The 16,948-nt window shown below is 37.5% G+C and overlaps 1 protein-coding gene across 1 annotated transcript in view; it reads right to left on the bottom strand.

Annotated features, from left to right (window-relative positions):
- Nucleotides 1-16,948, bottom strand: part of REPS2 (RALBP1 associated Eps domain containing 2) — a 198,116-nt gene that overhangs the window by 90,479 nt on the left and 90,689 nt on the right. The window contains exons 6-9 of the mRNA XM_090264169.1: nucleotides 15,178-15,316; nucleotides 9,543-9,606; nucleotides 6,953-7,095; nucleotides 2,759-2,853 (exon numbers count right to left, since the gene is read on the bottom strand). Coding sequence (XP_090120295.1) covers nucleotides 2,759-2,853; nucleotides 6,953-7,095; nucleotides 9,543-9,606; nucleotides 15,178-15,316 — 441 coding nt within the window. The remainder of the gene's footprint in view (nucleotides 1-2,758; nucleotides 2,854-6,952; nucleotides 7,096-9,542; nucleotides 9,607-15,177; nucleotides 15,317-16,948) is intronic.

Consider the following 16,948-nt stretch of genomic DNA (forward strand, 5'->3'; position numbering starts at 1 on the left):
TTCCTATTCAAAGTCTGCTATGTCCAATGAAACAAAAATGTACCTTAACCATCCCTTTCTTTCATTTTCTTCTTGCGCCATGTTATAAACCAGATTCTTAGCAAGAGAAAATGACTTAACAGTAGAAAATGCAGATAAAAAGAAATCCAACAAACACACACTATCAACAAATGAATCTAAAAAACAAAAACAGACTAAACAACTAGAACAGAAACAGAACCATAGATACGGAGATCATATGGAGGGTTATCAGGAGGGAGGGGAAGGGAAAGAATGGGGGAAAAGGTGCAGGGATCAAGAAGCATAACCTGAAGGTACAAAATAGACAGGGGGATGGTAAGAATAGTAAAGTAAATGGAGAAGCCAAAGAACTTATATGTCCATGCATGACCCATGGACATGAACTAAGGGAGAAAGGGGGGAACTACTGGAGGGAAGGGAGGTACCAGGCATAGGGGGCAAAGGGGGAAAAATGGGGACAACTATAATAGCATAATCAAAATATACTTTAAAAATAATAAAAATAAAAAATGAAAAAATACATTCAAAATAATTGTGTATTGTATATACAGATGCATATATACATAGCAAAACTATTAAGATGAGGCATAGGAAAAGAAGGTATGTGGTTACTGAGGAGTGTAGCTAAGTTAGTCCTAATTGCCTAGTCTGTCATCATCAGATGTAGAAATTAAATTATTACAGGACATGTATTTTAAAAGATAGATAAATTTAGGAAGAAGATATGTTTTAATGTTGTTTATAGAATTCTATATTATCCTAATCCAATTATTTAATAGTTCTAAAATGTGAATATTATAATAAAGAACTTAGCTCTTAATAGCTTTTTTTAGTGTCTCCCCTGACACTGTTGATTGTTTACCCAACAATCATTTCTTTTTTCTTACAAAAACATTTTTATTTTAAAATCTACTCTTTCCTCAAGGAATTCAAGAGTAAGTCCTTATTATGTTAAACTAATCAAGAGGTTATGATTCATCCTTCTAGGTTCAGATTAGGAAGGAGCATATGATGAAATACTACTCAATGAAATGTAAGAGGATCTGTCCTAGAAGCCGATTAAGACATTCTTTTTATCTGACATATATTGTTGTTATTGTAAGAATATTTAGTTTTAATTTTGTTACCATGAGGAGGACTTAAGCCAGCATGAAGGGTATACCAGAGCAGGATATTGGAAATAAACAGTCTTTAGTGACATCCTTAAGCTGCTCAATTAACTAACCTTGGAAACACACTGCCTTAGAACTTCTGGTTATATGAATTAATGGAATGTCTTTATTAATTTAAAAAAAGAAATCCAAAAAAGAGTTGAAAGAAATTTTTTTAATCTACATAAGTGGAAAGATATCCCATGCTCATGGATCAGAAGACTTAATATTGTTAAGATGGCAATATTCCCCAAATTCATCTACAGATTGGATGCAATCCTTCTTGCTTTTTTGCAGAATTTGGCCAGATGGTCCTAAATTTCATAAGGAAATGCAAGAAATCCAGAATAGTGAAAATATTATTGAAAAGAAGAACAAAGTTAAAGGACTCAACTTCCCAATTTCAAAACTTACCACAAAGTTACAGTAATCAAGACTGTGTGATACTAGCAAAATGACATATATATGGGATATAATTGAGAATCCATAAATAAACCCTTATATTTATAGTCAAGGGATCTTCAGCAAAGGTGTAAAACAATTCAATGGGGCAGAATTGTTTTTTCAATAAATGATACTGGAATAACTAAATATTGATATACAAAAGAATGAAGTTAGACCTCTTCCTCATAGCATACACAAAAATTAACTCAATATGGATCACAGACCTAAATGTAAGGTCTAAAACTATAAAACTCTTAAAAGAAAACAACGGAGTAGATCTCCATGATTGTATATTAGACAATGGTTTCTTAGATATGACACCAAAAGCAGAAGTAACAAAAAAAGATAGATACATTGAATTTCATCAATTAGTTCTACCATCTTGCAATGGTTTTAATTAGGGTCAGAGAACTATAATAGGAGACTGTGAATAAACCACCATTTATTAAACATTTCCAGACCTTTTTTAGGACAGGAACAGCAGATATCATAAGCTGACATCACTGCAATCATGATGATGACTGATGACAATGCTGAAATTAACAATAACCATAACAAGTCCTATTTATAGATGCACACTGAAGGACCACTAATCATGTGGCTAAGCCCCAACATCAATGGCCCACCATGGTGGGAAGTCTGGGTTTCTCTTGAGGACCATCCAAATCAGTCTTCATTGGGTCCAAAAGCTAAAAACCCTGAGGGAGAAGGCAGCTTTATATGTGGTTTGGGGATATATAGTCCTCAAACCTCCTCTCAAAACTGTTCTAGTTCATTATATTTTGTTTATTCAATTACTAAAAATACAACTTTACAATATTTACTTCAGAATTAAAGCCTGGTTAAAAGAAAAACCTTGGCTAGCATTTTTCTGGCCTAGTTTCGCTGGACCTCAGTTTCACCTCTAGAAAGTCAAGAGACTATTTTGCTTATTTCACCAATCTAGTTTTAGGAAGAAAAGAAAAAATATAATTATAGATATATCTGGTGTCTAGATTTGAAAGGATGAGCCCCAAAGTAAATACTAACTATGAAGAGAAAATGTTATAAGCATGGACGTCCCAGAGTTTATAAAACACATAGGCTAATGGATTTAATTCTAACACATCCTTAACTCGTTAATATATATGAAGATCTTTTACCTCCATCCGATTCAAGTCATGGGGTTGTTGGTTTGCTGGCATGGAGTCAGAATAAGAATCAAATAATGCACACTCCCAGTTGGTCTTAGGAAAGGCTGAGAAGAAACAAAAAGAATAAATATAGTCATAGCAGGCACTGCTTCCTATATAACAACAAAATCAGCTAGCTCCAATATACTAGTCATGGCACTCATCATGCTGATATAGTAGTTTAAGTTCTCTCTATATATATAACCTGGAACTTCTGTAATCCCCATTTAAACATGATGAAACTGAGGAACACAGAAGTTAAGCAACTTACTCAAGGTCATATAGTTGGTAAATGGTTGAGCAGGGACTTGAATTGCCAGCAGTCCTACTAGAAGATCCATGCTTTTGGCATTTCATGTTGTAACATAGTTGTTTTCTGCATTAACCATCACTATCATAATACTTAAGCTCTAACTATGCTACTAGTATAATTTTTTAGTAGTAACTATGGTGATACTAGAAACATTAACTAAGGAAATACTACATTTTAGCTATTCTTGTTGGAAATGGACGAGATCTAATGATGATATGTGCCCAAGAAAACTATGAAATAGTCCTTTCTTTTGGTTAGAAGGAATAACAAAAGAGCACAGGTTCTTGCTGACTTACAAGAAAGGAAATAAGAATCCCATTATGAATTTCTAACAAAGAACAGTGAAAAGGGCTGTTAGTTGGGAGACTGACTGGAACAGCATGAGGAAAACTCATGCTACTAGGTAAGCTAATAATTAACACTCATGCTATTTCTTAGAAGTGGATTGTTTCACCACTTTGTCACAAAGTAATTAAGAAATAAATGTCTCAACAACTAGAAAATTTGTCCATATTCCAAAGAGGAAAAGCAGATTGGGATAGACCATAAACAGAAATGACAAATCAAATTTGTCAAGACCCATTATTAAGAAATCAAAATTTTAATGCCATGGTGATATTATGATTTATAATAAGAAATATGTATTTGGTCTTCATCCCCATTTCTGGCACAGAGCTCCAAAACTCCTAGGAATTTCTTAAGTAATGAGGGCAACAATGGTGTCTCTCGTTATGTTAATGAGGTGAATTTTGAAACCCACCAAAGGGTGTTGGCCAGGTTGCCATGTTGTTAGAGGACTGGAACTTTCAGCCCCAGCTCCTTATTTCCCAGGAAGGAGAGAGGCTTGAGGTTGAATCAATCACCAATGGCCAATGACTTAATCAATCATGATTATGTAATGAAGTCTTCAACCCAAAAGAATAGCTAGTAGGTCCCTTTTTAAGAGAGCTTCCTTGTTAGGGAACCAGACCACTTCCATGTGCTGCCATGCTGGGCCCCAAGCTCCAAAAGAATAGAAACTCCTTCATTCAGGGCCTCACCCTTTATATCTCTTCATCAGGCTGTTTATTCATTTCCTTAATATTCTTCGTAATAAATTGGTACTCTAGGGAGTAAACAAGTTTTCTTGAGTTTTATGAGCCATTTTAGCAAATTGATCAAACCCAAATGGGGGTCGTGGAAGCCTGTGATTTATAGCCAGTCAGTCAGAAGCATAGGTAACAACCTGGACTCAAGACTAGCATCTCATGTGGAGAGCGTTCTTGTGGGGCAGGGCCCTTTACCTGTGGAACCTCATTCTATCTCCAGGTAGATAGGGTCAGAATTGAGTAGAGTTCTTGGACATGAGAATTGCTTGCTGGTGTGGGGAAGCCTCCACATGTACACATTAGAACTATGTTCAGGAAATCTCACCATGTTTAAAAAAAATTTTTTAATCAAGTGTTTAAAATGAATTGGCAGTGATGTTAATCCTTTCTCATGTTGCCATCTTCACCAGGGATTGAAATACCAACTTTCCTCCGTAGTCAAGTACTGGCCACTGAGTAACAGCTACCATAGGCAGTTGAGAACAAGTAGCTCAAATTGCTTATTTGCTTACTCTGCTCTGAACTTCACTGATCTCAGGTCAGGCAAACCGCGGGCCCTGGTGATTTTTTTCCGTCTATAGCAGGTTGTCTCACTCTTTCCTTGGTAAAAACAGCAAAACACTTTTCCAAGTATTATTCCTTAATCCAGCCCCAAGAGCAGTTTTAACCAAGATAAGATTTCTCTTTCTAGTTTATCAGTGATCTCACTAGAATTGCATGATGAATACCCTATCGTGACGGGTCTTGCTGGGTAAAAAGCTAACACTTTCAAAAACTACAAATGCCATCAATTAACTGCTAAATCTCCCTCCACCAAGTCCTCATCTCTGCATTTCCACTGTCACCTCCCCCGTGCCAGCCTCCCCACAACTCCTGACCGGACTACTGCCATATCCTGGTCCTCTGGTTTCCACCCTTGCTCCCCAAAAACTGCTCTGTGGTCGGCAACCAGCAGGATCCTTTCAAACAACAAGTCTGATTGTGTAAGTTCCTGCTTGAAACACAACATCATTGCCCATGATTTGTTCCCCACCTTCTTCTTTAGCCTCATCCCCATCCCCTCCAGCCCTGGCTCTTTGTGTTCCAGCCACTATGGTCTGAACTTCACATACTTCCCATGCTCCAAAGTCCCTCTCAGAGCTTCTGAAACATACCTGCTGTCCCCTCTGCCAGCTCACTCTTCCCTCTATTTCACCTATGGAGCCCTTAGCTCATCCTTCCTGTCTCAGCTCAAACATTTAAGGAACTCTTCTCTAAAGGTCATGTACCCCTTTAATGTAGCCTTAGATGGGTCACTGGCCACCTGGAATCTGGTATACTTATATGGAGGGGACAAGGTAAGATAATCTAAGACCTTTTCCAGATCTAACCACAAAACTTAAACTCTAGTAATGACTAATCACATTTACTTTTGATACTGCCCTCTTGCTGATAATCATCCATGACTAAACTCTCATGTTTTTAAGAGACCTTGCCTGCCTAAAAAGTGATAAAGGTTGCCCTGGCTGGTGTGGCTCAGTGGACTGAGCGCTGGCCTGCAAACTAAAGGATTGCTGGTTCAATTCCCAGTCAGGGCACATGCGGGCCAGGTCTCCAGTTAGGGGCGTGAGAGACACAACTGATTGATGTTTCTCTTCCTCTCTTTCTCCCCCTTTCCCCTCCCTATAAAAGTAAATAAATTTTTTTTTAAAGTGAGAAAGGTTGTTGAAAGCATCAGATGTTTCTGGACCCTTTCAATGAAAGCTACACTTCTCTGAGTAATAAAAATCAGGTCACTGCCCACTGCCTCTGAAAAGAGCAAGAAAAACTGTTAATTTGTCCAGTCTTCCAAAGTAACTGATATAATTGTTGAACACACCATGACTCTTTCCTATCCAAAGGGTTTGTGGGGTAACTGTTTTATTAATAAGAAAGACAGAGTTGAGTTCTATTCCAACTTCTGGTGTGCTGGAATGTTCTATATCTTTATCTGACTGCAGTTATATGGGTACACACATATGTAAAAATTCTTCAAGTGTATATTTAAGATTATAGCTCTTTGCAGATTTCACTGCATGCAGTTTTTTAACTTTTTCATTATGTATAGCAGTTCTATTTCATTTCATTGCCCAAGGCCACTTGGGGACACTGGGATGTGCTGAAAGACGCCAAGTCAGCACTTGGCTGTACAGGAAGATCTTCCTCTTCATTCTGTATCAGCTGGGAGATTTAGTAGTTGCCTACACCACAATTTTCAAGAAAGGGTAAGTGAGTTTGGTTCAAATCCATCCAGAGAATAATAGAATGAAAATAACAGATGACTCGCACCCAGATCATCACTATTATTCATATTATAAGATATGAAAATCTAATATTGGTTAAAGGACAGCAACGGTAGAGACAAAAGAGCCCCTAAAGCAGGGGACCCCAACCCCCGGGTGCTGACCAGTACTGGTCTGCTGCCTCTTAAGAACCTGGCCACAAGCAAAGCTTGCCTGAGCTCCACCTCCTGTCTCCACCCCCAACTCATTCACAGCGGGCAAGTGAGCAAAGCTCACCTAAGCTCCTCCCCCTCCCATTCCACAGTGGGGCGAGCAAAGCTCACCTGAGCTCCATGTCCTGTTGTCATCTCCCCCCGATTCATCTTTCACCCAACTGGTCCGTGGTGCCAAAAGGTTGGGAACCACTGCCCTAAAGTGTCTGGACACTATTTAAGAAACTAAAATTTCTTGTAAGGCCTGGATGGAAAATGTCTGAGGGTCAGGATTTATGATGAGGTCTTACCAGCTTGCAGGTACTCTGGCTGCAAAGTTGGAGGGAGGGTCTCAGGCAGTGGATAGCCGTTTTTCCGGGCCACAATGAGATGAAATGCAGCACAGAACTCAGGCAGGGTCAGAGCTCCATCACAGTCGGCATCACTAAGTTCCCTAAATATTAACAGATGTCATGAGTACCTAACACCAGGCTTAGAGGAAAATTTACTCAGCTTCAAACATGCAAACACAATTCCCAGGCTCTCTGGTGGTAAGCCTGCTGAGTCCCCAAACCCATATGAAATTTCAGGGGACCACTTAAGAGGAAGAACTAGTATGATTGACAGCACTGGTATCAGTGGCACTTCATAAATAAAACTGTAAGTTCCCCAGTAGGTCTGTTTTACAATGCTGAGTACACAAGACAAGCAACTATGACACAAAAAGTAAAATGATGCCCCAAATTCCACAGCTGACAGCCATTCAGTAAATGTGTTGTGTGACGAGCTCCTGACTCGGTGCTCAAAACGGTCAAGAGGAAGGGCTGGTCCCAGCCCCTTTACAATTGTCCCAGCCATTACTGTATACAGTTACTGGAGCTCAGCAATGAGCCCTTCATTTTGAAGCTTTAAGGAAAAACATTGACCTTTTCAAGTCACAAAAAATGTATCAAAAATTTGCTTGAGAATACCCCTGGGAAAATATAAGTAAGCTCAATAAATACTGGTTGCATTGTATTTTCAGATAAAACTAGCAACTAGGGAAGGCTGGAACCAGATAAGACAGAAAGGAACAAAGGGATAGTCTTGAAAAGGCTTATCTTCGCTTCAGTCACTGTTTTCCACTGAAAGCACAGACATATTTACTCAGCACAAAAGAAACCTATTTGCCAAAGTAACTAAGACCCTCTAAACTCAACCAGTCTCTAAAGTGTACAGAGACAAGTATACTTGTGTTAGGACAAGTAGAGAGATAAGACATATAAAAAGGTACTAGAAAGGTGTTACTATTTGAAAGAAAGAATATTGAAGGTAAGCTCCATTCACATCCTCCTCTCCTTGAAATATTTAAAATGCACCAGCCCTGCAATAGCAGCTCCCCAGGCTGAGGAATCTGGAGACTGCTGCCCATGCTGGATGGAGAGAATACCATTCAGCTTTCGTGGGTATGGCTCCACAAAAAGATAAGAAGCCTTATGCCATTATGGTAAGACTGGGAATTCTGCCTAAATAGATTCTAGTCTTCCGAAAATGATGATTTCTTTTGTCCCGAGCTTTAAAATCTTATATATGGCTTACTGTAAAAATTATGGTAGAATATATTGCTAATGAATAAATCTAGCTCAGGATCCCAGGTATATTGGCATGCACAAGAATTATTGCAATAATTTTCCAATAAAATGCAGAAAACATGACAATTTTAAATGCTATCATAATTTTTGCAAATCCTCATGAAAAAAATTTAGATAAACATTCCAATGTTTTAATTATATATTTATAGCTGTGCGGTATCTTGCCCAGTCGTGAGGAAGAACAACCCACATGCAGCCGGCAGTTTACAGAAGCACCAAGCATTTTCATAAATGCAAATAGAGCCATCTGGACCTTCTCAGCACAGTCCTTTTGGAGCTAGGGCTGTGGCCAGCTCAGCAGGAAGGTGCATGCAGTACATGCCACAGCTGCAAGTCTGAATTAGGGCCCAGTTGATAAACACCAGCCAAATTTAGGAATTTCACACGCAGCTAGAATAGTCAAATTTAACTTAATTCCAAAACATTTGTGGACCTTCTCTTCACCTGGCCTCATAAAGTATTATAAATAGCTTTTCAGGGTCCTCTGGTTACTCGCATCACACCAAGTAGAAAAATATGAAAATAAAATACACAAGACAGAAATTCTCATATGCCCACACACATAACTGGTTAGACTGAAAAGGGATCTAGATGAGAAAAATAATTAGGAAATTATTTTTTAAATAATAGCTAGTATGACACTGGCTAGTGTGTCTCAGTAGACTGAGTGCTGGCCTGAAAACTAAAGGTCAATGGTTCAATTCCCAGACTGGGCACATGCCTGGGTTGCGGGCCAGGTCCAACCAATGTTTCTCTCCCTCTCCTTCTCTCTTCCTGCCCCCTCTCTCTCTAAAAATAAATAAAATCTTTTAAAATACATAAATAGCTAATACATACAGTATGCAGTATGTGCCAGACACTGTTCATTGTGCTTTTCATATAATAAGTTAATTTTCATAGCAACAAAAGTCTAAATTCTATTCACTTTATTAAAAAAAAAAAAAATGCCCTGGCTGGTGTGGCTCAGTGAATTGAGCACGGGCCTGTGAACCAAAATGTCGCCCGTTCAATTCCCAGTCAGGGCACATGCATGGATTGCGGGCCAGGTCCCCAGTTGGGGGTGCAAGTGAGAGGCAGCCAATCAATCTTTCTCTCACAGACTGATGTTTCTCTCCCTCTTTTTCTCCCTCCCTTTCCCTCTCTCTAAAAAGAAATAAATAAAACCTTTCTAAAAATCATTCAAAAAATAAAAATTTTGAAATGTAACAGTAGGAACTAAAGAATGAATATGGATGATTGTATCATACCACGTGGCATTAATTGTACTTACCATATATAGGAGAGTTCTGGAATGGAAAGCTTTGATTTGGTGAAGAAGTTCTTGGCCACTGAACCTGTCAACAGCCATTGTTTAAATAAATCATTAATTAATATCTAGATTAGCTTTTATATTTCATGTCAATGAATCACCATTTTTTCTTTCAACAATCCCTACCATGTAACCACAAACACAACATTAAAGCAACTATGAATTATGTGGCTAAAAAAGAATACGTGAACAGCTTTTAAAAGGATACGTAAATTAGAATTGGGAAAAAAATGAATAATCTGCAAAAAAAATAGGGCAGAAGAAGCAATGATGGAACACTTATTATGACATGCAAATTATATGAATTAATTCCTGCTTCATTTTTACTGAAAATGTGCAGAATTTTACTGAAAATTAAAAAGACAAATTTCAAAATGATTAAAAGTAAAAATCTATCAAATACTTTTACTGAAAAAGTAATACACAATCATGGTAGAATATAGCAAAAAGAAAATGATTAACATCATTAATCTCATCACACAGACATAGGACAGGCCTCTTGGGAAAGTTTTGGTGAGATGAAAGCTCTCTGATGGCTCTTTGAGGAACTTATCCAGGAACCTCTTGCTACTTTCTTTATTCATTGTCAATTCATCAGTATCCAGTTACATCAGGTACTCATTCCATTTTCCATATTACAGAGCTGCCCTTAAGTCCTAACTGCACTTGAAATGTTGGACCCAACCATTATTTAGATAGAAATTTTTATGCTTTCAGCTCTCAAAAGAATTTCACAATTCAAAAGCCTCAATTCTAACACAAAGAATACTTGAATCAAAGCTCCAAGCTCTATTTTAGGCTGATTAAGTCCAAAGTCATTCCATGGCAATTACAAGTCTTCTCCTGGCCTCAAAACAATGGCTTATAATGGACCCTAAAACAGATTTATTTTCCTTGGATAGATTATTAAGGATCAAAGGCAAAGGACCCTGTAAACCAATGAGCCTTCTCCCAAAAAGCATCCTGGAAATAATGTTGGCTATCAATGCAACCACCTTGTCAAATATTTGTCAGAAATGTCTTGAAAGCCCGTTTACCAGCTATACAACATCCCCTCATATCATTCTTCTTTTTCCCCTTTGATATGCTTCCTTCAATTCACACTGCACCCAAACCCACGGCTAAAGACCTGGCCTGGCCTGCAGACAGTAGACTGTTGCACCCTGGTGTCCCAGAGGAGTTGGGTGTAGCCCATAAGGGTGCCAAATGCTAACAAGTTCAGCAGCACCCTAGCTAGTCCCCTGCCAAAAGAGAAGCTAATAAGAAAGCCCCAATGCTCCCTCCTTTGGTGATGAAAGTTCAAACCATGAGCTGAAACCCTTCACTGATGCTCTAACCCCAACCACTGTAGAAACTCCAAGCCAGCCTTCTTTCCTTGTTCTCTCCAGCCATTTTCATACCTTGCTGGGGAGCCACATGAGGAGCGCAGGAGGGAGAAGGGAGGCTTAAAAGCTCTCAGCAGCCAGACATTAAAACATGGACTCAGACTTGTTATTACAAGAAGTCTCTCAGCCCAGTAAACTACAGTTACACACAGCATTGATATATCAGGGATATAATGGTAGCACGCCACATATATATAAATCTTTACAAAATAAAGATAAGTAACCCAATATAAAAATGGGCAGAACTATGAGAATTCACAGAAATAGATGCAACTGACTCGATCATATTTTAAAAGGTTCAACCATGTTTATAAGAGATCTTGTATGTTAAAATCACACAAAGATAGTTTCTTGCCTATCAGATGAGGGAAATACAGAAGTTAACATGTTCTGATAGTAAGACTGTGGGGAAATAGGCATCCCATATGATGCTGATGGGATGACAAAATGGTACAATGCCAATGAAGGGGTGTTCTGCAATAACTAGCAAAATCACATAATCCAAAATACATAAAGACATGCTGAAAGCTATTCACAACAGCAAAAGGCCAGACATAATCCTAAGAGCGGACAGACTGAATGAATGATTGCACATTCACACAACCTAGTAGTACACAGCTATAAAAGGGAATGGGAAGTATCTCAATATGCAACTATGCCGTAATCACCAGGATATGCTGTTGAGTGAAAAAAAAAGCAAGATGGAAAAAAGTATAGTTTGCTACCATTTATCTGAGGAAAGATGGAGATAAGAATACACATACCTATATACACATATACATGTATTTGCTTTTATTTTTAAAAAGAGACACACATAAAAAGTTGGTTACCTATAGAGGCAAGGAAAGAACAAAATAGAAGGATAGGGATAGAAGCTACACTTCTTTGTTGACTGTTTCGTAGACTCGACTTTAGAACCAAGTAAATATTTTATTTATGTTTTTAATCCTCAACCGAGGACATTTTTTCATTGCTTTTAGAGAGAGAAGAAAAGGGAAGGAGGGAGGGAGGGAGAGGGGGAGAGACAGAGAGACAGACACCAATCAGTCGCCTCCCATATGTGCCCTAAGGCCACAGAATAGAACCCACAACCTACATGTGGGCCCTGACTGGAAATCAAACCCACAACTTTTTGGTGTATGGGACAATACTCCAACCAACCAAGCCATACCAGTCTGGGCAGAACCAAATAAATATTTTGCATAAAATTAAAATTTAAAAACAAAATCCCTAAAAATTGAAATAAAAACAAATGAAACTGAAAAGAACAAAGTTGAAGAACTCCCACTCCCTAACTTCAAAATTTACTACAATAATCAAGACAGTGTGGCATCAGCATTAGGCTAGACATATAGATCAGTGGAACAGAATTAAATTCCAGAAATAAATCCTCTTATTTGTAAATGAATTTGGACAGAAATGCTAAAACAATTGGTTGTGAAACAACTGGATGAATAAATTTGAACCCCTGCCTCATACCATATAGAAAAATTAACTCAAAATAAATCAAAGACCTAAATGTAAGAAATAAAACTGTAATATATATTCCCTCTTAGAAGACAATATAGATGTAAAATTTCATGCCCTTGGATTGGACAATGATTTCTTAGATATGATACCAAAAGCACAAACAAGAAAAAAATAGATAAACTGGACATCATCAAAATTAAAAACTTTTATACTTCAAAAGACATCATTAGAAAAATAAACACAAGCCACAGATTGGGAAGAAGTATTTGCAAATCATATACTTGATAAGGAACTTCTATCTAGAATACATAAAGAACTCTTACCTCTCAAAACAAAGGGCAAAAGACTTGAATAGAAATTTCTCTAAAGAAGATAAACAAATGACCAATAAGAACATGAAAAAATGCTCAATGTCATTATTCATCTGGGAAATGCTAATCATAACAACAAAGAGGTACCACTTCACACCTAGGATGGCTATAATCAAAAGACAGGTAATAACAAGTGTTGAGAAGGATGTGAAGTAACTGCAACCGTCATACAATGCTGGTGGCAATGTAAAATGGCGTGACTGCTTTGGAAAACAATCTGATGGTTTCTCAAATGGTTAAACACAGAGTTACTGAATGATTCAGGATTTCCACTCTTAGGTATATATCCAAGATAAATAAAAACATACATCTATACAAACTCTTGTACACAAATGTTCATAGAAGCATTATTAATAGCCAAAATAGGTATCTGGAAAAAATCCAAATACCTATCAACTCGTGAATAAATAAAATGTGGTTTATCCATACAATGGAATTATTCAGATATAAAAAGGAATAAAGTTCTGATACACAGTACAACATGGATGAACCTTAAAAATATTATGCTAAGTGAAAGAGGTCAAACACTAAAGACCATATATATTATTTAACTTATATGAAAAGCCCAGAATAGGCAAATGTACATAGAAAGTAACTTAGTAGTTACTTATGGCTGGGAGGTGGGAAGAGCAGGAATGGGGAATAATTGCTAATAAGTAGGAGCTTTATGGATTAGGGGTAATGAAAGTATTCTCAATTTAGATTGTGAATATAGTCTGTGAATACACTGTATACTAAAACCACTGAGTTGTACACTTTAAATGGGAGGATTTTATGGTATGTGAATATCTAAATAAAGATGTTTTTAAAAAGAGGAATCACCTAATTACAGTATATGAATCCCTCCTGATCTTGACCAAACTCAGTTTTTTTACAGGCATTTATGAGATGCTCAAGGACATCTGAACAATGAAGACTTAATAATAAATATTAAGGAATTCGTGTTTTTTAATGGGTGCCAGTGAATTATGGTTATTTTTTTTAAAGGCCATTTCTTTAGAGATACATCCTGAAATACAGAGATGGGCAAAAGTGGGTTTACAGTTGTTCATATGCAAAATAATACAATAATTAATCAGTAATAATACAAGAATAAACTCTGTGTTTTGTGTACTCACAACGGTAAACCTACTTTTTCCCACCCCATATTTTCAAGTGAAATTACCTGGTAATTGCTTCTAAATCATCCGGGGTGAGAGAGGATATAGATAAAACAAAATCATTGGGGCTATGTAATAGGGGTTTGTTACACTAGACACTGTAGCCATATCTATATTTGAAACTCTGCCAGATAAAGTTAAAAGAAAGTAAAAACATCTCTAACAGCTACCTATTTGTATTCACCTAAGCATTTGTATACATTGTGAAGAAACTCACTTAAGCAGTGGGTAAAGTTAGCAAGTAATCAGTACGTGCAGCCTGTGTTTCTGCTTATTTCTTTAAAATCGTGTTGTTAATATTAATTTGTTGTATCTACAATATTCTGCCTCCAATAAAGCCATTACCACCAATCAGAAAATGATGGCCACATTTATACAAGTATATTTCAATTACACACCTTATTTCACAAAAGAAAATTAGTCTTAGTCCTCACTTCAATGTCAGGTTACAATTATCAAGGACATATTGTTATTCTTCAAAATTGAAGTACAAAAAGTTTTATGAATTCTTGCAGACTCTACTATTTCACTGTTTGTTTAGTCTTCAGCTCAATAATATGTAGGCACACATGAATTAAATCAATTCCTCTCAGCTTGAATTTTACATAAGAACTCAACAAGAATACATATTTCTGAAGACAACCCAGAAGAACTAACATGTGGACATAAAAATGCTGGCCAATTTTCCTCTCATATTTTAATTTATCTCAGAAAAACCAGAGGAGAAAGACTTGAGCCAAAGAAAATGAGCATGAATTTGAACTTTTAAGGGCATATATTAACATAAGGAGACTGTGACGCTAACCCTAGAAGGCTATTACTATATCTTTCTCTAACTCTAACATAATGAGTAAGCAATTAAAGTTCTCTTAACTCTAATATAATGAGTAAGCAATTAAAGATGTCACCTTGGTGTCACATTCTATCATTTCAGGAACTGCTCCAGCTAATAAATCTCAGGGTCCGGACAAGGTTCTACCAATTTTCTATTTAACCCCTTTGAAACTGAAACATAATTTTCCAAATGTCATGCCCAAGTCTTCTTCTGCATGGTTTATGGCTGATAAGAAATTCAGTCTTAGAGGGAAACAAATTGAAGCCACAGAAGGCTGTCACAGGCATTATGTGTGAACTATTTCTCAAGATGTGTACTGTTATTTATATGAGACAATGATCTGGGACCACATTCTCACCCGTCAGACTTCATTACCTGAAATGAAGGAACTCGGGTCTGGCTGAAGGGATCGGAACTGATTGACATAGTACTCGCGCTGCTCTTCTGTTATCCTCCACGGTTCATCTGGGTAATTACTGTTGTTATCTTGTGGTTCTCTCTCCACTGAAAAAGACTTTAAAAATAAATAAGCAAATGCTTAGAGAACGTCTCTTTAGTGAGATGAAGTAGAAATATTAAACACCAATAAAAGTATCATGCATTATACTTATTTTTCCCTCAAGGGAAAAATTTAAACACCTTGTAACTAGAATGAAAATTTCTTAAGGGCAGACATCATGCTTTGTACTCTTTCATATTCCCCAAAGTTGTTAATAGTACTGAGCATGAAAGACTAAACACTCGGTGAGTGACGGAAGTGTTTCCAATGTGATGAAGAAAGAGTAAAAAGATGATTATTCTTTATCTTCAAATATTCACCACATTTTGATCCTTTCAGATAGCTTAAGAGATAGTAAAATAATCAATTTTTTAAAACCATAAAATAATCTAGATAAGTTATAACCGTATCATCTTTTTTTTTTCTGAAGCATTCCCACTCTATAAACCTGGGAATCAAAAGTTCTAATTCAAATCCCACCTCCCAAGTCCCACTCGAGAGGCAAGTCAGGATCACCCAACCCCTCATCCCGCATTTGTGAACTGGGGTTAATACTTAGTAATGGAGCTGGGTACAGAGAAGAGCTGTGATGGTATCACAACAAATGGGGTAACAGGGGTGCATCAGACATGCCACTAGGGGGCGTGCAAGCCAAAGTTGAAGCTTTAAGGATGCAGAGAACCAAAGAAATGGTGCAGGAGAAAACAAAGCTTGGCTATGCTGTGGGGAAAGAAGCGAAAATGGTGATTCTAGGGGGAGGAGCCCAAGGCTTTGCTCCATACCTCCCATCTACTCTGAGGCTAAGGTGCTACTGCAGAGACAATTTCATGGAACCAAGAGGTCAACACAAGGAGGGTAATAAGCCATTAGGACAAAAGGAGAGTAGGAAAGAAAGGGAGAGGCATTACTGCTAATAAATTATCAGGCTGCCATTTTTGAACACACTACCAAGGAATTAATCATTAGGAGGGCATTCTACTCACTGTCCCTGGAAAAGGAAGCAAGACGTCTCCACCCGCATCCACTCAACACAAACACCCCATTTCAGGAAGTAATTCTTCCCAGAAACACCTGGCTTTCCTCTGAGGACATTCAGAGAAGAAATGAGACTATAAAACTTTGAGCTGTGCTATAACCTTGAGGTATTTCCTTTGAAGTTTTCATACTAGGTGAGTTTCTACTAAATGTAAATCAAACCATTTTTAAATGCCCTGGAAGCCACTATCCATTAAGTTAATACCTTAAATTCAGAGTGCTTTGAAATTTACAAAGCATTTCACACATCCCTACAAAGCATTTCACACATCCCTATCTCATCCAGCATCTCAAAACATTTGAGATGTAGAAATAGCAGGTATCAGTATCCTTTTTCCATATGAGGAAACTAAGGCTTAGAGAATTTGAGAGACTAACCCATACCCTTCAGTGAACCCCTGCAGTCAGGAAATAACTGCCCTCTTTTTATCTGTTGTTCAAAGCCAGGCTCTGGCATATCAGGTTTTTTCTTAATTGGGTTGCTTCCATCTGAATTGTTTTCAGAAAGCCCCTATTCATTCCAGTAAGACACAAACAATATAAAGAAAGAAAGCAAGGAAGATCAAAAGTCAGTCTGAGCACCCAGTGGACCACACAGCTTTCCAAAACGCT

The sequence above is a fragment of the Furipterus horrens genome, unplaced genomic scaffold (genome assembly GCF_987537825.1).
Source record: "Furipterus horrens unplaced genomic scaffold, mFurHor1.1.pri manual_scaffold_17, whole genome shotgun sequence".
Lineage (NCBI taxonomy): Eukaryota > Metazoa > Chordata > Mammalia > Chiroptera > Furipteridae > Furipterus > Furipterus horrens.